General features: G+C 34.8%; 1 protein-coding gene across 7 annotated transcripts in view; it reads left to right on the top strand.

Moving 5' to 3' along the window:
- The window catches only part of LOC148940424 (uncharacterized), a 215,424-nt gene that overhangs the window by 82,376 nt on the left and 105,734 nt on the right, over positions 1-27,314 (top strand). For all 7 annotated transcript variants that reach the window (XM_089105472.1, XM_089105468.1, XM_089105465.1 and 4 more), the window contains one exon: positions 4,611-4,779. In XM_089105472.1, the coding sequence (XP_088961598.1) occupies positions 4,611-4,779 (169 nt within the window). The remainder of the gene's footprint in view (positions 1-4,610; positions 4,780-27,314) is intronic.

Raw genomic sequence — 27,314 nt, 5'->3', positions numbered from 1 at the left:
TGAATCAATAATTTCCATAGCGATTATGTAAATCAATTTCTCAGGTTAAGCTAACCAAACAACAATGAAGCCATGTTTGTTTCTTAATTCCCCCCTTCGTGAATCAATAATTTCCCCTAGCGATTATGTAAATCCAAGTGAGAAAATTCCTGTTTTTTCATTCTCACTGAGAAAACCATAAAACAGACATGAATTGCTGTTGACATCCATAAATGTGACAAAGTTACTGTTTTTCAAATTCTCATTGACAAAAACCATAAAAAATCCATAATTTGATGTAGACATCCGAGAAAAACATCAAATAAATCGATCTTGGAAAAAGAGGTCAATGAGCGATTACGTAATCTTTCTCCTTAGGGCCCCTATGACCATATTGTTTCATAACTCCACCCAGATGTGAATCAATAATTCCCCCATCGATTATGTAAATCATCCCTCATGCCATTACACGTGGCCAAACAACAACAACAGATCGATTGACCTTGACCCCCATTAGACTCGATCGATAATCCTTGAATAAATTATGTCCCGTCAGCATTAAACTAAATTGTAGATGGCAGCACGGTGTTCGTACGGGACCTCCTGATAGGGTTCTACTTAAACACGCACCCGTGATCTTTCTTCTGGCAAAAAATGCGAAATTCCACATTTTTGTAGATAGGAGCTTGAAACCTCTACACTAGGGTTCTCTGATACACTGAATATGATGGTGTGAGTTTCATTAAGGTTCTATAGCTTTTAAGGGGTCTTTTTCCCTTTTTTCGAAAATCAGCAAAATTTTCTCAGGCGCGTAACTTTTGATAAGTAGTAATAAACTTGATGAAACTTATATATTTGAAATAAGCATTAAAATCTGATTTTTTTAATGTATCTATTTGTATCAAAATACCGTTTTCTAGAGTTTCGGTTACCATTGAGCCGGGTCACTCCTTACTTACAGTTCGTTCCCACGAACTGTTTGATAAACCATCTAATTTTAAATTTCTGAGAGCGAATATGTAGTTTTGGAATGGTTGATAGTGCAGTGGTCAAATTTGCATGGTCACGGAAATGTACTTTTTATTCTTTTTTTGGCTAGACAATTCGTGGTAACAAACTGTAGGTAAAGAGCGACTAGGGTCAATAGTATTAAGAGATCTAGAAAACAGAAATTTTGATCATAATTCGTACTTCAAAAGAATCAACTTTTTATGTTGATTTCAAATACATGAAATTCATTAGGTTTAATACTTCCCACCAAAAGCTAAATACCTGAGAAAATTTACCAGATTTTCTGAAAAAAATGGGGGAGCGATAAGGAATAAACTTATCTTCTCATCTCTTTTAATTTAAAATTTTTAAACTCAAAATTTTACAAAATGAAGTTGAGTTAAATTAGTCTCCTCCCATATTCATCAATATGACTTCTCACATAACAATTAAAAAAAACAAAACAGAAGGCATGGATGTTGTCAATTTTCTTATGAAGATACAAAAAAAGTATTTGTCAGAATAAAAAAAAACAGTAAATAACAGAAAACAGTTCAAAATAGGCAAATCAGAGACTAAATTATAGTTTGGCACTTTTTGGGCTAAACTATATTTTCCTAGCAGCCTCCTCGTAATCATTCTGTCCGTTTCAATTTCTACTTTCGCTCTTTACTTTCATTTGGGAAAACCGTTTTTTATATTTGATTTCACCAAGGGTGATCCAATGGTCAGAGAATATTGCAAAAGAACTCTTCTGAACTGTTCTTCACAGTATACAATCTTTAAAGCACTTCAAGAAATATTACCACAGAAAACTAGCTTTGGGATTTTTAATATTTTCTGCAACAAAAAAACAATTTGGCCCATATAGGGCCACAAAATTGCTATTGAGCAAAAATAATGAGGTAATTTATGAACAAAAAACATGAGCTTCAAACAAAATATCATATAATTTTACTCAAATACAACCAAGTTACAACTTGAAATCTGTTTCGAAATTCCAGAAAAACTATCAATCTACCTGAGCAGTTACAAAAGCCTTGCTGTATTGTGATTCTACATTTTTACAGGGGGGTCAAAGGGGGGGGGGTTAATCATTACCCCTAAAATTTAGAAAAATACAACTTTTTTTAGTTTGCAGATTCTTAAAAAAATTGCATCTTCATACAAAAATGACAAAATTCTGAAAAAGGAATGGCTAAGGCCATTATGCTAAAACTTTCAGGAAATGTATACAGAAGATACCAAGTTCAAACTTTTGAGGAATGTTGAGGAGGATCCTGAACTAAATCTGAAGATAGTATCGGCATAAAGGTTGTTAAGAGTGGGTATGTGCAATATCTTAGGAACGGTTTTTTGAAACTCTCAATGCATAATGAAAGGATTTCTAACTAAAGCAAAAGAAACTACCGTATGCGTTTTAGATTGCGAAAAGGACGTATATGCATTATCTCAGGAACGGCTAAGTATATTTTGCTGTAGCTTTCAGGGAATGCTCAGGGGAATGTTAACATCGCCTGAGCCTTGTAAAGACTAGGGTGACGTTTGCTTTTCAGTAATATTGCACACATTTTGATTTTTTTTTCGTCGATAAATGAAAAATATAAATGAAAACACATCGTTTGAACTAAAAATCGTTTTCTGTGAAGCGGAAATGACACTCTGATATTTAGAAGGTCTTGAAGGCGTCAGGCCTACTCCTATTTGTGTTAATTAATTTATTAATTGTTTGTTAATTAATTAGTTAATTGTTTAAATTATACAATTAATAATTTAATTAAACTTAATTAATTTAATTAATAATTTTTATTTAATTAATTATTATATATTTAATATCTTAGGAACGGTTTTTTGAAACTCTCAATGCATAATGAAAGGATTTCTAACTAAAGCAATATATATAATATAATATATTTATATAATAAATAATTAATATATTTAAATAATAATTTGATTAATTAAATAAAATTAAACAAATAAAATTATTTGTTAATTAATATATTAGTGAATTAATTGTCGGTGGGTGTCGTTTATTTATTGATAGGGATTTCTATTCATCTTGAGATTTAGATGTTATATATGATCCTATTTCTGATAATCTTTGGTTTAATGTGACTCTATACTCGTCATGGAAGTTTGTTTTAGAACAAAGATTATTAATGAATTAATCACATATAAAGTCTGTCACATGGTGATAAAACTTTCAGACTGTGTGCAAGTTCTACATGTAGGTAAACTCACTTGCCTTTAGGCTTGATGCAAAAGAAATATATACTCTCTTGTGAGGATATGAAAATCAACATACTTTCCAGTGGCTCCGACAAGACAGCGCTATCCGGTGAAAAAATTCTTTGTCATTCCCACAGACAGGACAGAGATAAAGATCAGTGTGTTGCATAGACTGCCCCTAATTTCTTTTTCACCATGTGGGAACCCTTCAGTTCCAAAAGAATTAATACATTTGAACTCCCTCTTTTGTGGCCTCAGCTTAAAATATAATTTTGTCCCATCTGTCCTTTGGCCTCAGCACACAACCCAAGCAGCCTTTCATTTTCACGTGCCAGGTCTGGATCTCATGGTCCTTCTCTGAAAACCAATGTAAGAAATCCCCTTTTCTTAAACCAAGTGATAATTCACATGTATACCTCTGTCTACTTCTTTTCTATATGCTTTTTATATTGGCTGATGTAACGGTTTACGTAATTTCTCGAAGATAGTCAATAAACGTCGGTACATGGTCTTTATTTAATAATGTGAGAATACAAATACAGAGGAAATAAGGTAGCAGAAGAACAAACAACTAAGACGAAGGCCAAAGATGGACTGACTCTCAAAGTATATACTTGGCCCCAACTCTCTAGAATTGGAAGTTCCAGCGATTGGCTGATTGACCATCATGGGAACGGACCGCTTCTCACGACTAACCTTAGTCCCAAAAGTGCCCCCCTGGACCGCTCTTGTTGACACATAAATGGCCCGGAAAAGCCTTCTCGAACTTTTATCCAAAATACTTTACACACACTCGATTTTCATTTATATTTCAGCCAGTGAAGTCAGGTGATTTCTCAGCAATGCTTCCCCATTAAATATAAATAATGATAATTAATAATCGCAGTTAGTTATTGTAATTAGTTACAGATGGAAAATTCAATTGGCATTATTTTCAAATTTTATATCAGTTCGATTTTATTAGTTACTAAAAATTATTGATTTAGTTAGTGATTATATGAAAATTTATCACCTACTATTTAAATTTAGTAGCATTGATATTTTAATTAATGGTAATGGTTATTAAATTTACATAACTGGGAATATTTATATTTTAGCCAATAATACTTGATGTTTTTCAAAAGTTCTTCTCATTAATTAAAATTAATAATTATCGTTATGTCTAATCAATTGAGTTTTCGTACACTAATTATTTTTATTTAATACAAATAATAGTTAATGTATAACTATTCACTTACTTTGCTTCCGTTCTTATCAGTTCTAACTTTTATATTAATTGCATCCCTGTCAATTAGTTAGCATTTATAAATTAATTTATAAATCCTTATAATTTAAAATCCATTCTTTAAAGTTTGTTATCGTTTATATTTTCATTATTTGTATTTTATGTAAGTTTAACATTTATATTTTAGCCAAGAAACTTTGATGTTTTCTATGCACCCGGAAATGCTAGCTCAGTGCCTATGGACAGAATGTCTGGAGGACAATGAAGCTTTGCATATTGAAGGACTACAAAGGATTTCAACACTTAAGGAGTCAGAAAAATTAGTTTTTGATCCAGGGGTACCTCCTTATCTTGTGGTAACTATGATTTCCATGTTTGCTCAGAAAAGTGCCGATAAAATTATCTACTCAGAAATCATTGAATAATTGATTGAAATTTGTTTTGTCATCTTTACCATAAATACCTTTCTTTTTGACCTTTTGACCTTTCTTTAGAGCTTTCAAGCTCCTATCTGCAGAAATGTGGAATCTTGTATTTTTTGCTAGAGGAAAGATCACAGATGCGTGTTTATTCGTTGTTTTTTTCCCAGGGGTGATCGTATCGACCCAGTTGTCCTAGAATATCCTAAGACGGCTCATTTGAAGGGAAATTAAAAGTTCTAGTGCCCTTTCTAAACGACCGAAAATATTGGTGGGCAACTATACCCCCTCCCCTGCTCATTTCCCCCGAAATCTTCCAATAAAAATTTTGAGATAGCCATTTTGTTCATCATAGTTGAAAGACACAATAACTATGCCTTTGGATGTGACATGACCCCCCCCCCAGTCTCAGGGAAATTTGCCTATTGTTTAGGCATAGTATTTGTTATTGGAAATTATGTATACATTTACAGTTGGGGGGGGGCGAACTTTCTGCTGAGGGTTTTTACAGGGGTGAATTTTTCATGGGAAGGGAAGTTTCCAAGGGTTGAACTTGTCAGGGGAAATTTGCCAGAATTCCTATGCAAAATTCTTTTTATATGTCTTTCTTTCTATTTTCCGTCTCAATTTTACGCGTGGAGTTGTTAAGGTTAATTTTCCGGGGTAAAGTTTTCACCGGATTTGAATTGTCTAGAGCATGGGTTGGCAACCTACGGGCCGCAGGTCGCATGCGCTCCGCGAAGCGTATTGGTGTGGCCCGCAAGACCCTCGCCGCAACACACCTGACGGACCATTTTACTCACTATTACTCTAATATACTGTTTATATTACTCTAGCAATATTACTATAGCATACTGCCATATAGCATTCTCGAAAAATCCATAAGCCGCATCCAATTGTTTTGGCATGTTAAAATTTTTTTTTTGAACAAACCTTTCTCAAAGTTTGGGAAATACAGCCAAAAAAATACTTGTCTTTTGATTGATTTCTTTGTTTATTATTTTTTAGTTCAGTAAAATTTAGCGCTTGGAGTATCAAATCAAAGCCAAATTATCTGGTCATGTTATGTGGTCATCATGTGGCGAAACATTCAGAGGTTAAATCAGGGTTGATTTTGCAGATGGGTGGCATCTAGTATATAGTAGGACGGGAAAATATGGTACACATTGGGGCATTTCCCAGCATGTACCAGATGAAACCCATCTACAAAACCGAGGGTAACTTTTTTTTTCAAAAGGGTTTAAATACATCCAAGTTGTCAAAGGAGCATAAATGTAATATCTCAGGAACAAAATAGGTATTAAGTTTCCACTTTCATGGAAACTAGAGAGGGAGTAAAACTAAATCAAAAGGTACAATACATATCCAGATTATCAGAAAGGTGTATGTGCAGTATCCCAGGAAAAAAGGGGGTACGTTGGAACTTCCAGAGCATATTATTGGGAATGTTGAACTAAATCAAAAGAATCTATGTCCGTCCAATTTTGTCATAATGCCATATTAAGGCATCTTAGGAATGGATAAAGGTATTAAGTTGAAACTTAGGCACCTCTCGAGTGGAATTTATAACTAAATATCAATTTTGAAACAGTCTATCTGCCATATATATGGGATGGCTAAGGATATTATAGCGAAACTATCAAGGGGTATTGCCAAGTATATTGAACAAAATCAATCTGTACTCTATGCATGCAGGTTGTCAAAAGGCCATATGAACAATATCTGAAAAACAGCTGAAAGCGATAAGTTGAACCTCTGAGGGCTGCTACAACTACTACTTATGTAATAAGTACTACTGCTATTTTGACTTTTTCAGACTTTGACTGATTTTGACTGTTTGAATTTGTGACTACTTGCAACTGTAAATACTTGTGAATGTGACTGATTGCAACTGCGACCCCAACTTATTGTAACTACAATTACCAGTGCATATGACTTTGCATCAACTACTTTGGTATAGAAAACAACAAGACAATCCCTCAAAACTGGAGCAATGCCAAAAAGACAGGGGTAGACTGGCTGGTAGGTTTTTGAGCTTGAAATCGACAACTGTTACTACCCAAGCCTGAACCCACAAGATTGGGGCATGCAGCAAGCTTTAACAGAGTCAACATGGAACAGTTCTTCTCAAACCCAAAGTCAGTTCTAGAAAAAGCTTCATCTTAATGCAAGTGATGTATACAACTGTGACGAAAATTCTGTGACCACACTTCATGTTCCTCCAAAAGTGTTTAGGGAGAGGGGTCAGATGATATTGTGCAAGGCAACATCACCAGAGAGAGTTGTCCTTGTGACCATGGTCGGGACTGTTTCTTCAAGCAGCCAATATTTATCACCTTAATTTATATTTCCAAGGGAACTTTTTCAGCCTCATCTACTAACTGGTGTTCCAACAAATTTAGCAGAGGGAATTTCTTCATCCAGTTGGATCAGTCAAGATCTATTTTTGAAGCATATTCATCACTTCAAGGATATATTCACATTGTTTATTTTCTAAATTCCAAGGAAGCATTAGAAGAAGCTGGTTTAAATTTTGTTTGGCAAAATACTAAAATGAAAAGTGCATTTCCCTGGGGAAGGGGATTTCTCCGTGAAGGTGGTGCCGGATTTCCTACCATTATTTAAAACACGATCAGAAACTAAGTAAAAAAAACAAGTTTTCTCAACTGAAAGTAAGGTGCAACATCGAAACTTAAAACGAACAGAAATTATTACGTATATGAAAGGGGTTACTCCTTCCTTAACACCTCGCTCTTTACGCTAAAATTTGAATTTTGTCCCAATTCTTTAAGAACGACTCCTGATACACAAAGACCGTTTAATTAGAACATTAAGAAGTTTTTTTTTAAATTAATCAAAAACTTTAGCGTAAAGAGTGAGGTATTGAGGAGGGGGGCATACCCCTTCATATAGGTAATAATTTCCGTTCGGTTTAAGTTTTAATGTTGCTCCTTACTTTCAATTTGGAAAACTTGTTTTTTTTTATTTAATTTCCCCAGGAAATATACTTCTGCTATACTCTTGGGACACATGTTCTGAATGGGTTTGAATCAGTTCACTTATAGAGAGCAGGGTTTGTTCCCCTACGTCTAAGCACTATGCTATCTAAGATGTCTAGATGATGTCTATGCAGAACGTCTAGAAAATCTTCTTCTTTGGTCCTCAAGATTAAAGACATCCTGAATGATCAATTTAGGCACGAATCCCAAAACTTTTGACCTCTTTCGACCCTTTTCTATCCCCCACGTGCTCAATGTCTGAGCACATTGAGGATAACACTGGATAGCAGTTGCTTCTGGTATCCAGATGTGCAGTCAATATGACCTTCTTCGCTATCTTGAAATTTTGGCACTAGGGTTGGTATCTAAGGAAAATTCTATTCATGAACAGTATACTCAAAAATTACAAGATATATTTCACTGGTTATGTAATATCTTTTAGATTTTTCCCACAAGTGAATCTTGATTTTCTTTTTGAACATTAAGATTTTCGGCTAGCGATTCTTGGGGGATTTCTAAGTTCTCAGTGGCCACCTTTAAACATAAAAACACACCCAGGGGGGGGGGGGGGGTGGTTAAATACTCCTGAATTTTTGGACACTTTGAAATTAAATTTTATGAAACATCTCGGTGTATGTGTCTTCTGCACTCCCTCTCCACTTTAATTAAACCACTGCCACAGTAGATAAGATAAGATTTATTCTTCATTAGATACACATATAATATTACATGTTATTATCCCCCCAAAGGCTCATTGGCCTGTACAAAGGGGGAAGACAAATGAGTTGCTTACTCAGAGATGAAAAGCAAAAGAAAATTTAAAATAATCTTTTACTCACATACGAAATAGAAGAAAAGAAAATATAGATAAAATGAAAACTATAGAAAAAATAGGAAAAATTAACTAAATTAATTAGTTAGATAAATAGACTAAAAAAAAATGAAAATAAAAAACATAAATAAAAATAACTTCGACGAAGCCAAAGAATTTTTAACAATTATTTTAAACAAACCGAATGAGTGGTACCCTCGAGCTGATTCAGGCAACTTATTCCAAACAATATGACACGCCATTAGAGGATTAAAATCTGACCTTATGCAAGGAACTGAAAAAGGATTTTCAAAATTGATCCAGGAAAAGTATGTCTAAGTTTCCTTAAAATACCGAGACTCCTGCATATCTTCATTTTAATAAAATCAATGTGACGTTTAAAAGAGAGGTTTTCATCAACAAAAATGTCCAGAAAGCGAAAATATCGGTCTTTAGATCTATGAGTTATTCCATTTGGCCGTTTAATATCTGATAACTGTGGATAAACCTGAGAAACACGCGAAAAAATAATAAAACTGGACTTAGAAAAATTTAGGGTAAGATAATTAGCATCAAGCCACAAAATCACCCTCTTAAACAAATTTTACAAATTTAATCAAAGCTCGGAATCGCAGTTTTCCAAAGTGACAAGTGTGCTGACATCAGCAAGACAAACAAGGACATCAGAAGAAGACGAACTATAGTTGTCACTATGGGCAAAGGAAGGCTTAGGATGACAAAGTCTACAGCAATTAATAAGTTTCTGCTTTTTGCAACATAATAAAGATCATTTACATAAATCAAAAATAGCACAGGCCCTAAAACTGATCCCTGGGGGACACCAAAATTCACTTGCGAGGGTGACCAGAAAAGTGGATCAACAGAAATTAACCTATCCTTCAAATAAGACTGAAACCAAAAAAAATACATTTCCCCTTTAGGCAAAATAAGACATCTTCGATAGAAGAATTTCATGGGTTAAGGAATTGAAAGCCTTACGAATATCCAGGAATACAGCAGCCGGAATCAATCCCAAATCTAACGCAGAATGAACCAAATTCAAAAGGGTCATACAGGCATGTTCAGTGGAGTGCTTCATTCGGAAACCAGATTGAAAATCATGAAGAAAATTTTTAGATTTTAAGAAAGTAAGGAGACGAGAAAACATAGCCTTTTCAAATATTTTACTAAATACTGATAAAATTGAAATTAGTCGATAATTTGCCGGATCATTTCTTGGTCCACCTTTATACAAAATAATAATCCGAGCACACTTGAGAGCATCCGGAAAAACACGACATTCAAATGAAAGATTAACAAGTTTTGTCAGAGGCAATATTATTGAAGGAAGAATAGATTTAACTACCTTAGTAGGGATAGAATCTGGCCAAGATGAGGACGAGTTTTTCAAGCCATTAACAATTTTAGTAATTTTACTTACTGTTACTGGCTCTAGAAACATAGACTTAACACAAGATGGCAAATTACTAAATAATTTAGTAATTATATAATAGAGGAGCATATTTAATAAATAATTACAGAAATAGTTCCTTAAAATTCACCGTGAAGAAACCCAAGGGGTGCAGGGCCGGATAAAGGGCGATTGGAGCCATTGGGTCCAATTGGGACCTGCGTCTGAAAGGGCCCCGCGCTGCCATCAAAATAAACACTATTTTTTCGAAATTTGAATAATCTTAATCATTCCTGTAAGTGTTTCTCCTGGAGATAGATCATTCTTCCAGGCTTAAATTAATACAAACCTAGCTGATATCAAAAATGACTCAAGATTAGATTAAATGGTTCACAAGTTAGACGATAGAAATTGAAGACGTAAGGAAATTGGATTTTCAGACAGTTTTAGAAGAAGTTACAGAACAAAAACTTAGAAATATGTAAATTCATGTATTTATATTCGGTGACGGAAATTTATATTCAATAAATGTTTTTGTATTTTGTAAACAAGAAATAATTGTTATTTATTTATGCATGTATGTATATTTAATTTTTTTCTTGAAAACGGCTTCATATTTTTGGGAGAAAATAGGCATCTTGGGATTTTCTGGTTTGAAAAAAAACACGATCTAGACAGGTCACAAGTTTTCTAAAACACATTAAGAGCCTCCATTTCAGAAAAAAATATGAGTGACGTCATATTTGTGAGCAAAATTAAAAGCACGAATACGTCATTTCCGCCTCAGGAGTGGTTCTATCGTTTTTAGTACCTTTGACGTATGTAAAAATACACAAAAACATAGCTGAGTATAAAATACCAAATATAATGAATTTTTTCTTTCAAAAGGCATTTTCAGCAGCTTCTAGACAAAGGGTATTGAAAAAATATTCGAAGCAAAGATAAACAATGATGAAGAAAAAAAATATGCGGTTAGAATACTTGTGAAAACGACAAATGCAATGAGTCAAAACTGAAAGTTGAGTACAAAGAAATATACGGTTAAACGATAAGCGACAGAGAAAATTAAAACAAAATATTTGCTTAATGAAGAAATATCTAATGTAATGATAAACAAAACTGAGAAACAAAGAAATATCCTTTTTTTTTTTTTTTTTTTTTTATACTATTGTTTCGTTTTATATATATATATATATATATATATATATATATATATATATATATATATATATATATATATATATATATATATATATATATATATATATATATATATATATCATATAAAATTTTACGAAAATATTTAATATGTAGAAAGGACCCCGCAAAAAATTATAATCGGGCCCAACCCCTAATCGATCCGGCTGTGAAGGGGTTTTGATTTAGACCATATAAGAGAACACTCATTTTATGCAATAAGGCCCGTGAAAAATTAATAAATACAAAAACAATACATAGAAGGTCATGGCCTTTAGTACAAGCAGCGCTAAAGTGTTGCCTATGATTACTGTCGAACTATGTATTTGAGGTTATAAGGACACATACAGGAGGGTAAGGGGATAGATTGCACTGCTTTTCAAGCCAGTGGAATATCAAACAAACATAAAACTTGTCTATGATAAATTTGGTTACAGAAACAAGTAGTAACATTGCATGTTGTCAATGAAAAAATCATGAAAACTCATTAGAGAAAATTCGTTTGAAAAAGAAATCTGCATAGGAATTGGTACTGAGATCTACAAATATCTTGAATCAGGTATTTATGAGACGAGAATGTCATACACTTTAGACCTTGAATCCTCCAGATTCAGGAAGAGCACACAGGACATCTGCGAAACTACCAGACATTCCTGAGCGGAACTATAGCCGAGACTCCTCCCCACTGTCCCTGAAGAGACTCCACGCTTCTAAGGCCCTGCCTATTCTTCCGACGAAAAGTACGTCTTGATCGACCTGATCAAGACTGCCAAGACTTGATCAAGACTTGAGGACTGCCATGTAACTCCTAAAGAAATAAACTCTGGAAACTGAGAATTTTATACAGTCATATATTTTGAAGCCACAAGGTAGTACACAACGGTATTTCCTTATCTGGTGATAAGTATATTTACAATAGTTGTACAAACTATAATCCCATGCAGTATTTACCATGGGGAGATCTTGAGTAAATGGTAAAATTAGGCTCCCAATCAGTAGAACTCAGTACTAGATTCATTTTAACAATACGTTTTTAATTTGTATGAATTGCTATTTTCAATTATTTTACTAATATTTTATATTTGTTTTCATCTACATCATTGTTTATACTTATTGATTCTTTATTACTACCAACAATTCACTGCTTAACCAAGCTGTCTGAGGACAATAATGTTACAATTGCTCCTCTTCTGTCACGATATGTTCACAGTCTTCTTCCTTGTACCCTCCCAACAAGATCCAATTTTCCTCAAATTGTTTCTTTCAACCAATTCCCAATACATTCAGGGACGACCCAATTTTTATTTGGCCCTAGATGGTTTGCTAAACAGGAAGTTTGGCAATTTATCATCCTTCATCTGCAGAACATGAACTAGCCACCTCAACGTTTTTTTTCTTTACAGCCCTATAAAGCGGGAGAGAACCACATTTTTCGTGCAGCTTACTTCTTGACATAGGGTCAGTCAGACGATACAGAAAAGATTCCGCAGACAATTCTTCTGGAAAACAACAAAAAATCCTCGTTTGGCTTTTGGGGTGCTCACTTATCAGAACCATGCTTGACTGCTACTGTAGTCACAGTAGCACCATGCTACTGTAGTCACTGTAGCTCCTGATCATCCTGGTTTTAATATATATTATAACTAAGATACACACAAAGGAATTTTCTTAAGCATAGAGGGCATAGAGCATAGAGCTATTTTTCGTTGAAAACGCCGATTAAGGTATTTTTGCAAAATCTAAGGGAGAGGCAGTAAAATCAATGGGGGAGGGATGGGTTCCTACGAGCCAGAAAAAAAAAGAAATTCAGAGCAGAAATTGGTCTATAACCATTGGAGTTTAAGCCATCTTTCATTTTCCATGCAGTATTCTTCTTTTTTTTTCGCCACGTCATATCAAAGTAGTGATCCGAAGCAGAAACTTGAGAGGCTGCTTACTCTATCTCAAATTGACCTTTCAGGTAACTTCCAGCAGGGTGAAAATAGATTTGGTGGCAACAAGGCCAAAATTTTTTCACTTTGGTCCCTGGTATCCCCGTAGTTCCCCTCACAATAAGATTGGGTGAGATTGGGAGTAACCATTTATCTCAGTGGTTGAAAGGCGTATAAATGTGAATGCAAGAGAAATATAACCGAGACAGTTTCAGCATCAATATTGTCAAATTAATAAAAATGGAAAAATAAGCATCCCTCCCAAGGCTCATGCCCATGGTCGACTTTTGTTGATTTTTACTGGAGTGTGTCAACATCAAATGGCTCGAAAGAGAGAATAGAAGATCAAGAAACAACCCTGACATAGCAAATCATTTAAATGAACGAAATGTTGTTAATATGCCTCCTGAATCCGAACTTTGACTCTTGAATCTGAATCTACCTTCCCGGTACCGCAAACGATAAATAAAAGTTCAAATAGGGATAAAATCCTTTTAATAGACAGTGATGTAATAGAAATTCACAAAAATACCAGATATTTCGGTCACATATACAGTGACCGTCATCAGTAGTAAAACTAATATTACTGATGACGGTCACTGTATATGTGACCGAAATATCTGGTATTTTTGTGAATTTCTATTACATCACTGTCTATTAAAAGGATTTTATCCCTATTTGAACTTTTATTTATCGTCATGGAAAGGCAGTGTGGTCTCCGAAATTATCTACGGTACCGCAAAATGCAATAATGCAAGGGCATTCCAAAAATGCGTGAAATTTTTGTCAGCAAGGTAATGGCAACCATTTTCTATGACTGTGAAGGAGTTGTACTTGTTGACTTTTTAGAAGGTTAAAGGAACCTATAAATTACCCAAAAAATAGTCCAAAACGATGGAAGCATCACCTAGAGAAGTGGCTTGACAATGAAGGAGGTTATGTTGGAAAATCCATTGTGATAATGAATGTTGTAAATCCATAGTGTAATGAAAGATCCATTGTAATAGAAAAATCAAGAAACACTTACAAAAATTCTGCTTATTTTTTTTTTAAACCCTTGTACTATCAGAAATGTGAACCATCTTTGTATGGAACTAGCTGAGTATTGCTGCAAAACATGAAGTTTACAACAAAAATTTTATTATCCATACTTTAAAAACCAATACATGTTTAGGCACTGAGAAAAGGAATGTAGTATGGAAGTAGCTGAGTATTCCAACATTGGAACCGACATTGCTTTGGGCTTAACGTAATAAATAGGTTTAATGCCATGCCGAACAGGCAAAAAAAAACATACGCTCTTCTATACTATTAAATAAAAAAAACAGGTTTTTTTTTAACTGAAAGTAAGGAGCGATATTAAAACTTAAAACGAACAGAAACTATTCCGTATATGAAAGGGGCTATCCCCTCCTCATTGCCTCGCTCTTTACGCTAAAGTTAGACTCTTTCTAACAGCTCTATTTTTTAAAACAATAAAAAGCGTTGGTGTAAAGAGCGGGGTGTCGAGGCGGGGACAGTCACTTTCATACACGAAATAATTTTTGTTTGTTTTAATTTTTAATGTTGCTCCTTACTTTCAGTAAAAAAAAAAATGTTTTTTCTTATTTAATTTCTGAACGTTTTTGAATTAATGCAGCTTTGATTTTGGCTCACCGTACATGAATAATTTAGACTGAAATTTACATAATAATTTTATGGCTTTCTCGAAATTTTGTTCTAATGTAACTTACGAATTAACTTACGTAACGAGCTACTATATTTGTATGTTTTTATTACGTATATTAGGGAGTTTACCCCTGGTCAATACCTCGCTCTTTACGCTAAAGTTAGAATTTTGTTCAAAACACAAACCCGTGAATCACAAAGGCCGGTTAATTAGAATCGATAGCTCTTTTGAAAGTACTAAAAAACTTTAGCGTAAAGGGCGAGGTATTGACTAGGGGGTGAACCCCCTCATATACGTAATAATTTATGTTTGTTTTAAGTTTTAGTGCTGCTCCTTACTATCAGTTGAAAAAACAGGCTTTTTTATTTAATTTCTGATCGTTTTTTAAATAATGCTGGGAAATCCGGCGCCCCCTTCATAGAAATGTCCCTTCCCCAAGGAAACATCCTCCTTGGAAAGATCCTCCTCCTTAAACCCCTCGTCAGACCCCCCCCCCCCACCCCCAACCAGGAAAAAAATCCCTCTTGAAACGTCTGTATGCTTCACATTAACCAATACTATATGTAAACAATGGGCAAAGTTCATAACTTGCAGCCCTTCCCCCGGGAACTGTGGGGGATCAAGTCATTCTCAAAGACATATTTATTCGATTTTCGACTATTCTGAACAAAATGGCTATCTCAAAATTTTGATTGGGTGACTACGGGAAAAAATGAGCGTGGGAGGGGGCCAAGTTGTCTTCCAATTTTTTGGGTCACTTAAAAAAGGTCACTAGAACTTGTAATTTCCGTTCAAATTAGCCCTCTAATGATATTCTAGGATTACTGGATTGATACGATTACCCCTGGGGAAATAAAAAAAAAAAAAAAAAAAAAAAAAACACGCATCCGTGATCTTTCTTCTGCCAAAAAATACAAAACTCCGCATTTTTGCAGATAGGAGCTTGAAACTTCTATGGTAGGGTTCTCTGATACGCTGAATCTGATGATGTGATTTTCATTAAAGTTCAATGACTTTTTGGGGTGTTTCCCGTTTTTTCGAAAATAAGGCAAATTTTCTCAGGCGCGTAACTTCTCATAGGTAAAACTAAAATTAATGATACTTATATATTTAAAATCAGCATTAAAATATGATTCTATTGTTGTATCTATTGGTATCGAAATTTTGGTTTTTAGAGTTTCGGTTTCTATTGAGCCGGGTCGCTCCTTACTTACAGCTCGTTACCATGAACTATTTGATAAAAATGAACTGCACACTAAAAAATAATCATTAGGATTTTTATCGCGTATTGATTTCCTTGGTGTTCTAGAAGTAAATATTTTTCTAAAGAAGATTTTCAAAACATGAGCAAAATTTTCGCATCTTTAACTTATTTCTCCCCCCCCCCTCCTTCTTAAGCACCAAAATACTTTGTATATACAGGTGTAGAACAGCAATAAACAAAAATAAGCTGGAATGTAACCTCACAATTAAAAAAAATATCACAGAAAAAGAATGCAAATAGGTTTTTAGTCCTATGATTTCTCTGTAGGCTATACATTACGAATAGTGTTATCCTGTCAATAAAGTAGTAAAAATAAGTAAATAATTTGAATAAATAAACATAATAATAAGTATTCCTTCTCTTAATATACACTTTGAGTGGCTCCAGAACTATATGCCTACACTTCTCCAACCCCTAAGTGGCTAGGAGTTAGGGTATAGATTTTGTGATATACTAGAATGTAGTTGCAAACCATGAAACTGAATGACCTCCGTTATTTTTTGAATAAGAATTGACAAGTTTAAAAAACAAGTGCATCACATTTAAAACAATAGGGAATTATCAGAAAAACGATCATATAGAAGGGACAAAACCATGCCTGAAAAACAATTTAGAGTCTAGCGATCTACTGACGTACGACTCTGTTAATGTAATTTAATCTATTGGTATTTTCCAGGACAATAATTGCGTAACTCACTAAGGGGGCTTGGAGGGGGATTATACGGAAGGTGTTCTTTTAAAGCTTCAGTAAAGTATGTTGAGATCATAATTATTAGAATAATACCGTTTTAGGCTTCCAAGCTTTTCAACTTGAGAAGTGACACCAAAAGTGTTGTTTTTAGTGCTGCATCGCACTTACCAATATTAGAATTTATAAAAAGCACGTAAATTTGCGCAATAGCTTTAAAATGAGCTATTAAACATCTGTCTACGATGTTCTGGTAGCCTGCTAGATCCACTTTCTGGGAAAGTGGCACAAAAAGTGCCACTTTCAATGCCATATGGCACTTGATGACGATGAAATTTATAAAAAGTATGTAAATATGACATATAGCTTTCAAAAGAGCCTTTAAACATCTCTCTCTGAAGATCTGGTAGCCCGCTAGCCATAAAAAAAAGGTTTTTACAATTCCAGATACAGATTTCATAGTTAATCAATCACAGGTTGCGTCCATGATCTGACGGTTGAAAAAGAAGAAGTCGGCTGGCATTGACCGTGTATCCGCCCATCACCTTAGCCATTGCAGCCCAACTTTCATGGGACACCAAACTCTTCTCTTTCAGATGATCTTCACTGCTGAACTCTTACCATCAGCATTCAGTACTGGGTCGCTTAGGCCAGTCCTGAAGAAAGTAAAAAGTACTTCGGAATGTGCTTCGTTCAGACCGATCACAGTAGCACCAACGCTTTGCAAAATCTTCGAACTTTTGGTCATTGATGAAATCCAGGAGAAACGCTGGACTCCCCCTTCCCAGTTTAGGTTCCAGAGGGGTCTTGGTTGCGGCAACGCCATTTCTGCTTTGGCTTCAGTATTGATTGACGCTGATGAATCAAAAGAGTCCATTGTTATAGGTCTACATGACGTCTGCCGTGCTTACGACTCACTTCTCCATGACCAACTCATTCTGGATATGGAAAAGAGAAGTGTACAGAAGGACATCCTACTACCCATTAAAGATATGTACGACCACCTATAGGCTAAACTCCTATTTCCTGGCCATGGTTGAACCCTCACTAATTCTACACCAGACGTGATGCTGTCCTACAGAGGGAATCATGTTGTCACCGTAAAAAAGGGTGATCGGCAAGGACCAATCACATTTCCTTGTCCTTTTAATACCTGTATTATTGAACCACAGTCTACTATCGAGACAACATGCATAGCTCGTGGCATAGACGTTACAATAATAGCTTACGCTGATGACATTCTGAGCCCCAGCCGCAAAGTGGCAGGTACAGAAACCATCTTCTCCACACTACAATCAAATTACAGTCGCATTGGCCTTGAATTTAACCCGCAGAAGTCGGATATTCTTCTGTTCAACTGGCGCCAAGAAGAGGTCTCGTCTCTGAGGCTGGGAGAACTGTCTGTAGCCTCTGTGTTGAAAATTATTTACCTGTGCTTACCAATTGGAAAGGATTTCAAAACCACCCACTCCCTTCTTATTGATTATCTTCGTAAACAGCTGGCTTTTGCTTACAGTAGAGTAGTATCATCCAAAATCTATTTCAACCGTTTAAATTTGGCTCAACTTTATAGTACTGCATCTCTTTCCCATTTCCTGTATCTAAACTCGTTTTGGAGAATTTTTCCCGAGCCAGAGAAAAGAAAGCTCAGATCCACGTTTTTTAAGTATGCGAAGTTCCCGCGGCTCCCGCCGTGGACAAGAAATTCGCACCTTGTTAAAAATTTTAAAATTGCGGATCCAACGGCAGCTATAATTAAACAAATTAAACGGTACAACGAGAAAGTTTCTTCCCACCCTTGGTACCGTTTGCTAAGGCAGTAAATGTCCATTTAATTTTGTTTGCACATCTCTTGTCATATTTAGTCTTTTTGCCGTCTCTTGTCATATTTAGACTAGTTGATTGAGTCCGTGGATTATGAATTGAAGGTATCAAGTATTTTGCTGTAGGTTAGGTTAGTTGAATTGAAGTTTTCAATCATATTGCTTATGTTTCTTCAGTACTTGGGAGTTTAAAAAGTAAAATTTCTTATGTACCTGCAGTGCAGTGTATAATTGAGTTTTTGTTTCTCGTCTTTGTAATTTGTTCAATTATGTGTAATGTGTTGTAATTTGTTTTTTGTGTGTGTTTTTTTTTTTAGTGATACTCCGTCTTTCTTACCTTTTTTTGACGGGTAATAAATAAATAAATAAAAATCACCATATATTTCCTTTCGCAATAAACTTTTACTTTAGGATAAACCGAAATAGTTGTTACCCTTCCTGAATCAGTGCCAGATGACAATTTTTTCACTAAGCAGTTTTTTTTCAAAACGTGTTTTTAAACTTTCGTCTACTATGGGCTGTGGCTCGCTCTTTACTACATTGCGCCTAGTGCTGCAACCGTGATGAACGCCTGCGATTTTCTATACAAATGTGAATAAGTTTGTTTATGAAAAATGAAATCAGTTGGTATTTTTTCCTTAGAACGATGATCACGAGTGTGTGCTTACTCTTTTTTTGTCAATTAAATAAAAACATATTTTTTTCAACTCAAATTAAGGAGAAATATTAAAAAATAAAATGAGTATGAAAAAATATTGTACAAGGGGGGGGGGGAGGATACCTCCTTAATAACCCCTCGTGAGGACTATCTCCTTATTAATTCCTAGCCCCTCTTGTCTCATTAAAGGCTGTAATGCTTTACAAAAGCTTCTTCTTCCTATTGTGGGACCCTTGTGTTTTTGAATTTGTTCTTAAGAAATTTGGACAAAAAAACAAACTTTAGTGTTAAGAACAAAGGATTGATGAGGGGTAGAACCATTCATACATGGAATTTTTTTTTGTTTTAAGTTTTAATGTTGTTCCTTAGTTTCAGTTGAAAAAGCTCGTTTTTCTAAATTTGATTTCTGATTGTTTTTAAAATCTGCCCCCCTTCTTTAAAAATTCTTTCCTCCAAACTTTTTACCCCGCTTGGAGAATTTTTCCGTAAAATTCCCTCCATGGGAAATTATCCCGTTGAAAATTGCTTTTTTTTTCAGAAAATCCCCCCTTCCAAGGAAAATTACCCCCAAAAATCTCTCCCTGCTTAAATTTTTTCTCGGCGAATTCGCCTGAAACACTCTCTTCTGATGTAAAATTGAGCAGCCAAATAAAATCGAAGACAAATAAAAATAATGTAAGTAAATTAATTTTGGAATATTACCCGGTGCAAAATCTCCCCTGGAAGATCCCCCCACCCCCCAAAAATCCTTTTTTTCACGAAACATTCTTCTGATGAAGATCCCCCCCCCCCAAGAAATTTTCCTCGAAAAACTACTTTGTATTTTCCAATAACAAATACTATATTTAATTAGTTGGTAAATTGCATAGCTTCCTTACAGCCTTTTCCTCCGAGGCTTTGGGGGGTCATGCCATTCCCTGAGGCATATTTATTGGACCTTTAAACTATACAGAATCAAAAAGCTATCTAAAAAAAAATTCAGGTGTCTTTGGGGGAAAAAGGGCGTGGGAGGGGGTCTAGTTGGCCTCCAATCTTTTTGATCATACAAAAAGGGACTATAACTATTAATTTCCATCCAAATGAGCCTTCTTTTCATCTTCTAGGACCATTGAATCTATACAATCACAACAAAAAAAAGAAAAAAAAACACTTAAAAACAAACAAAACAAGCAAAAAAACAACAACAAATAAATAAACACACATCCGTGATCTTCCTTTTGACAAAAAACACAAAATTTCACATTTTTGTAGGTAGAACCTTGAAACCTCAATAGTAGGGTTCTCTGGCACTCCGAATTCGATGGTGTGGTTTGTATAAAAATCACTTACCCTTTTTGGGCTTTTCCCTCTTTTTTGCAAACAAAGCAAATTTTCTCAGACTATTAGGTTTTGATGGGTGGCACTACTACTAAATAAATTTATATATTTGAAATCGGCATACAAATTTCATTCTTTTGATTTATTTATTGTTGTTAAAATTACTAATGGGCCAAGTCACCGCTTACTTACAGTTCATTACCACAGATTGTTTAATCTGTGATTTTATTATTTTACTGAGGTTGCAGTTATCGAACAAATGGGTGTAGAATATTGGACGAGGACTCATTTCGGGATAACTTGAGAATCATAGTGCAATTTTTAAGAAAAAAAAGAAATTGTACCCCAGGAAAATGGTAATTTCCACCTTTTTAGTTGCAAAATAATAGTTTTGGCAAATTCTATAAATGTATCTCTGTTTAAATACTATTTCTATCAGTGTTTATCCACTGTTCCCTCTAAATAAGAATCAAGCAGGTGTATTTTACAAGTAAAGAGAAAAAGAGAGGGTATTATCCCATTTTTGGAGAGAAAAAATAGTGGGACACTATGGGGATTGTAGTTTTTTGTGTCTTGAACAGTTTTTCTATGTTTTCAGTTTTAAAGTTACTCTTTATGGCAATACAATTTGTTTTATTTATTTCATAGATGGAGAAACCCTCAAAGAAATGTGGCTTTCCATTTGAAGAGGAAAATTTGAAAAATAGGGATATTGTAGAAAAACAACTTTTTTAGAAAAATTATGAAACCCAGGAGACGCTGGAAAGGAAAGGATTTTACAAAAAGACATATTGATATTACCCCTTGGTATTTACTTAATGCGATAGCCTACTACTATAAAATGGTAAATACTCCTTGATGTGTTCTATGGCTACCTGAAATATTTTCAAACACAAATCAAAGCTTAACATAAAAGTAAAGAAATGGAGAGACACTGTTAGACACTGTTACTATTGCCCGGTAATTACCACTTGACGTATTTAAATACCTATAAAATGCATATAAAAAGTAAATTTAAGCAAGCAAAACTACTTGGGGTGATTTTTTTTATTATTATATAAGAAAAGGAATAGTTATTTTTTAGGTTCTTACGATCTTTTATATAACTGGCTATTTAACGTCTTATGAAAAATAGAAAAGTTTCGAAAGCCAATTTCATTCATGCGTATTTTGGAGAGAAAAAATAGTGGGACGCTAAGGGGATGGTAGTTCTTCTATGTGTTGAATATTTTTGCAATTTTTCAGTTTTAAAGTCGATCTATATGTTCTTATTAAAAACCTTAGTTTTTATATATTTAGTAGATAAAGAACCCCTCATAGAAATTTAGTCTTTAATTTGGGGAAAAAAATCCGAAAAATATTGTATATAAATTATTTCTTTGGAAAAATCATGAAAATTAAGGGAAGCTGGGATGAAGATAATTTTCAAACAGTTCGTGGTAACGAACTGTAAGTAAGGAGCGACCCGGCTCAATAGTAACCGATACTCCAAAAAACAGGATGTTGATACCAATAGATACATCAAAACAATCAGATTTTAATGCTGATTTCAAATATATAATTTTTATCAAGTTTAGTTCTACCCATCAAAAGTAACGCGCCTGAGAAAATTTGCCTAAATTTCGAAAAAAAGGCGAAAGACCCCCTAAAAGCTATAGAATCTTCACTGAATGAAAATCACACTATCAGATTCAGTATATCAGAGAACCCTACTGTAGAGGTGTCAAGCTCCACTCTGCAAAAATATGGAATTTTGCTTTTTTTGCCAGAAGAAAGATCACGGATGTGTGTTTATTTTTTTTTTTTTTTTTGCCAGGGGTGATCATATCGACCCAGTGGTCCTAGAATATTGTGGGAGGGCTCATTGGAACGGAAATTAAAAGTTCTAGTGTCCTTTTTAAGTGACAAAAAATGGAGGGCAGCTAGGCCCCCTCCCACGCTCATTTTTTCCCCCAAAGTCACCCGATCAAAATTTTGAGATAGCCATTTTGTTCAGCATGGTCGTTAATATGATAACTATGTCTTTTAGGATGACTTAATCCCCAAAGTCCCTGGGGGGAGGGCTGAGAGTTATGAACTTTACCCAATGTTGTTGGTTATTGGGAAGTATCCAGACGTTGTCAGGGGGGATTTTTTCTGGTCGGGGGAGGATTTTTACACGGAGAAAGTTTTCATGTGGGAAAGGACATTGCTATGAAGGGGGCGCCGGACTTCCCAGAATTATTTAAAAAAAAGATCAGAAATTAAACAAAAAAAAACAAGTTTTTCAACTGAAAGTAAGGAGCAACATTAAAACTTAAAACGAACGGAAAATATCAAACAGTTCGTGGTAACGAACTGTAAGTAAGGAGTGACCCGGCTCAATAGTAACCGAAACTCTAAAAAACGGAATTTTGGTACCAATAGATACATCAAAAGAATCATATTTTAATTCTGATTTCAAATATATAAGTTTCATCAAGTTTAATCTTACCAATCAAAAGTTACGCGCCTGAGAAAATTTGGCTGATTTTCGAAAAAAGGGAGAAAACCCCCCTAAAAGTTATATAACCTTAATGAAATTCACACCATCATATTCAGCGTATCAGAGAACCCTACTGTAGAGGTTTCAAGATCCTATCTACAAAAATCTGGAATTTTGCATTTTTTGCCAGAAGAAAGATCACGGGTGCGTGTTTATTTGTTTTTTTTTCTTTTCGCCAGGGGTAATTGTATTGACCCAGTGGTCCTAGAATATCGTAGGAGGGCTCACTGGAACGGAAATTAAAAGTTCTAGTGCCCTTTTTAAGTGACCAAAAAAAATGAAGGGCAACTAGGCCCCCTCCCACGCTCATTTTTTTCTCAAAGTCACCCAATTAAAATTTTGAGATAGCCATTTTGTTCAGCATAGTCGAAAACTTAATTAATATGTCCTTTACGATGACTTAATCCCCCACAGTTCCCAGGGGAAGGGCTGCAAGTTATAAACTTTGCCCATTGCTTACATATTGTATTGGTTATTGGGAAGTATACAGTCATTTTTAGGAAGGTTTTTCTTTTGGTGGGGGGGGGCTGGAGGAGGGGGTTACACGGGATAATCTTTCCGTGGAGGATGTTTCTTTGGGGTAAGGGACATTTCTATGAAGGGGGCGCCGGATTTCCAAGCATTATTTAAAAAACGGTCATAAATTAAATTTAAAAAAAACAAGTTTTTTCAACTGAAAGTAAGAAGCAACAATAGAACTTAAAAAGAACATAAATTATTACGTATATGAGGGGGTTCTCCCCCAAGTCAATACCTCGCTCTTTACGCTACAGTTTTTTTTAAGTGCTTTCAAAAGAGCTATCTATTCTAATTAAACGGCCTTTGTGCTTCAGGGGTTTGTGGATTAATATTTTTTAAAATTTTAACGTAAAGAGCATGGTATTGACTAAGGGGAGAACCCCATCATATACGTAATAACATATACGTCATAAAAAAAACAATAAAAAAACAAGCGATACGGCTCAATAGTAATCGAAACTTTTAAAAACGGAACTTTGATGTCAATAAATGTATCAAAAGAATGGGCTTATAATGCTGACTCTAAATATATGAATTTTATTAAGTTTAGTATTACTCATCAAAGGCTACGAGCCTGAGAAAATTTATCTGATTTTTTAAAGAGGGGGGAAACATCCCCTGCAAGTGAAAGAATTTCAATGAAAATCACACCGTCAGATTCTGCGTATCAAAAAATCCTATAACATAGGTTTCAAGCTCATGTCTGCAAAAATCTGCAACTTTGTATTTTTTGCCTAGAAGTTCGTTACGTAAGTTAATTTGTAAATTACGTCAGAACCAAATTTAGAGACAGCCATTTAGAAAAAGAAATTAAAAATTTTACTTCAAAGTTTGTTTACTTATTAAATGGCAGTGAGCAAAAATAAAAGTTGTTATAACTAATAAACGATAATAAATTAAATAAAAAAAAAACAAGTTTTTTAAGCTGAAAGTAAGGAGCGACATTAAAACTTAAAACGAACAGAAATTATTCCGTATATGAAAGGGGCTGTCCCCTCCTAAACGCCTCGCTCTTCACGCTAAAGTTTGACTCTGTCTCACAATTTATTTTTTAAAACAATAAAAAACTTTAGCGTAAAGAGCGAGGCATTGAGGTTTACCACAGTAAACGTCAGTTACCACTTGACGAGTTTTATTGCTACCTGAAATGGTTTCAAACACAAATAAAAGCCTAGCATAAATGGCGGGGCCAAAAGAAATAGTAACCCCTGCTAAAAATATTACCCAAATTACCTCGGTAGATACCTAATACATGGTTACTATTGCACATTAATTACCACTTTCTATATTTAAATACCAATAAAATGCATACAAAAAGTAAATATGAGCGAGCAAAATACTTGGCTGACTTTTTTTTTATTATCATAAAAGAAAAGGAACAACTATTTCCAGGTTCTCACGTTCTTTTATATAGTCAGCTACTTAAAGTCTTATGAATTTTAGCCTTAATACCTATTTATTGAACCAAGACGGGTTTAGACAACTTTAATTTTTTTTTTATTGGCGCTGATTTCAACAAAAGATAGAAATAAAATTGTCTACTTTGTTGAGAGCAATCCATAAATTTTAGCAGGAATTGGAAATGTTTTTGAGGTAATAAAAAACTGTGTTTACCCCCCCCCCCACCGCAAAATACCTCCCTAGAAAATATTCCCCCAGGGAAAACACCCCCCGGAAAATACCCCCATCTGTGGAAAACACACCCCCGCGGAAAAACCCTCCCCCCGCGAAATACACCCCCGCGGAAAATACCCCAGAAAATGCCCCCCCCCCTTGGAAAATACCCCCCGCTGAAAATACCTCCCGCGAAAAAACACGGTAAATAACCTCCGGAAAATACCCCCCCCCCCCTTGGAAAATAAGGCTTTGCAAATTTGAGAATTTTGTTTGAGTTTTATTTTTTTATTTCCGTAGTGGGGAGGAATTTCGGTACTTGTGTATTATGCACCACTCACTCAAGTTTACACTGTGTAAAATTCGAGAACACACCAGTTTTTACGCTAGTTTCTTCGTTTCTTTACAAATAAATTTGGGCTATAGATTTGCATATTAGAGGGGGGGGGGTAAAGTGTAGAGGGTCTGCATGCAAAATGTGTTTGGTAAAAGTATTTTGTATATTAGATAGATAGATAGAGAAGTGTATTTTAAAGCCAAATATACGGCCATGAACATAGTAAAATAAATTAAATGAAAGGCACAAATAAAATAAACTTTGATCAGCAATCATTACAAAACACTTAAATGAAACAATACATTAACCTAATAATAGTACTTAATACTTGGAAAAACGGTCATTGAAAAAAAACACTTGACACTTGAAAAAAAGCAAATTTAAATGAAACATTACATTTACTTCATACTGGGATACTTTTTTCTTTTTCTTTTTTCTTTTTTTATTTTTTTAGTTAACAAAATTTCCAGATACCTCGCTATTCTTCTGTAACTTTTTAGTGGCCATACCTAGAAAGAATTGTTTTCTGACTTCAAACTGTCCAAATACTTTACCCCCTCCCCTTATGTGCACATATATAGCCCAAATTATATATTTCCCATATATTCTGTCACTCCTCTTTGTGTTGTCTCGCGCTTAGCTGTAAAAAAAAAACTAACGAAGAAACAGGTTTGTTCTCGAGTTTTACACAGCGTAAACTTGAGTGAGTGGTGCATAATACACAAGTACCAAAATTCCATCCCCCCCCCCCATTACGGAAAAAAAAAAAAAATTAAACTCAAACAAAATTCTCAAATTTAGAAAGCCTTATTTTCTACAGGGGGGGGGGTATTTACCGGGGGGTATTTTTCGCGGGGATTATTTTCTGGGGGGTATTTTCCGGAGGGGTATTTGCCCTTTATTTGCACATATATAGCCCAAATTATATATTTCCCATATATTCTGTCACTCCTCTTTGTGTTGTCTCGCGCTAAACTGAAAAAAAAAACTAACGAAGAAACAGGTTTGGAAAGCCTTATTTTCTACAGGGGGGGGGGGGTATTTACCGGGAGGTATTTTCCGCGGGGAGTATTTTCTGGGGGTATTTTCCGCAGGGTGCATTTTCCGGAGGGGTATTTGCCTGGGGGATAAACGCCGGCCACCTAAAGAACTATCTACCTATTAGCACACAAAACCAAATCACCTCTTCCTGTTCCTTCCCCCAAGTTAAAACTTGAACTCAATTCTCTAAAAGTTTCAATTGGATGCACAAATCTATTTCAAGCATGTTTTAAATGCGCTTTTTTGATAAATCGATATTTCGTTGCATAACACCTTTCGAATGTTAGTTTAGTTTCGAATCACCACAGTTCCGTCTATTGAATCATGGTATGTATGGATCACGGTTTGTTAGGGGCAACCTATAAATTCCATTATACACTGAGCTAAATCAGTTTAATATAAATATCATTTCAATATAAATAGAAAAAAAAACAACAGTTATTTATGGGGTTGTTTCGCTCTGTTGTCTAATTGACGTTTTGCAATCTAATACCTTTTGAGTAACATTTGGTGCCATATTTTTTTCCGCTGAAAAAAGAAGATGTGTTTGGCTCATATTTAAAAGAACAATGAATCCAATTATCTACTTTGTTAGGAGCAACCCATAAATTCCAACAGAGACAAAAAAGAGCTACTCAGTTCAATGCGAAAAACTTTGGCGCAGTAATT

The sequence above is a fragment of the Artemia sp. Qi Xiang Cuo genome, chromosome 19 (genome assembly GCF_049724085.1).
Source record: "Artemia sp. Qi Xiang Cuo chromosome 19, ASM4972408v1, whole genome shotgun sequence".
Taxonomy (NCBI): Eukaryota; Metazoa; Arthropoda; class Branchiopoda; order Anostraca; family Artemiidae; genus Artemia; species Artemia sp. Qi Xiang Cuo.
The sequence above is the reverse complement of the archived record's forward strand: the minus strand, read 5'-3'. Positions and strand labels throughout refer to the sequence as shown.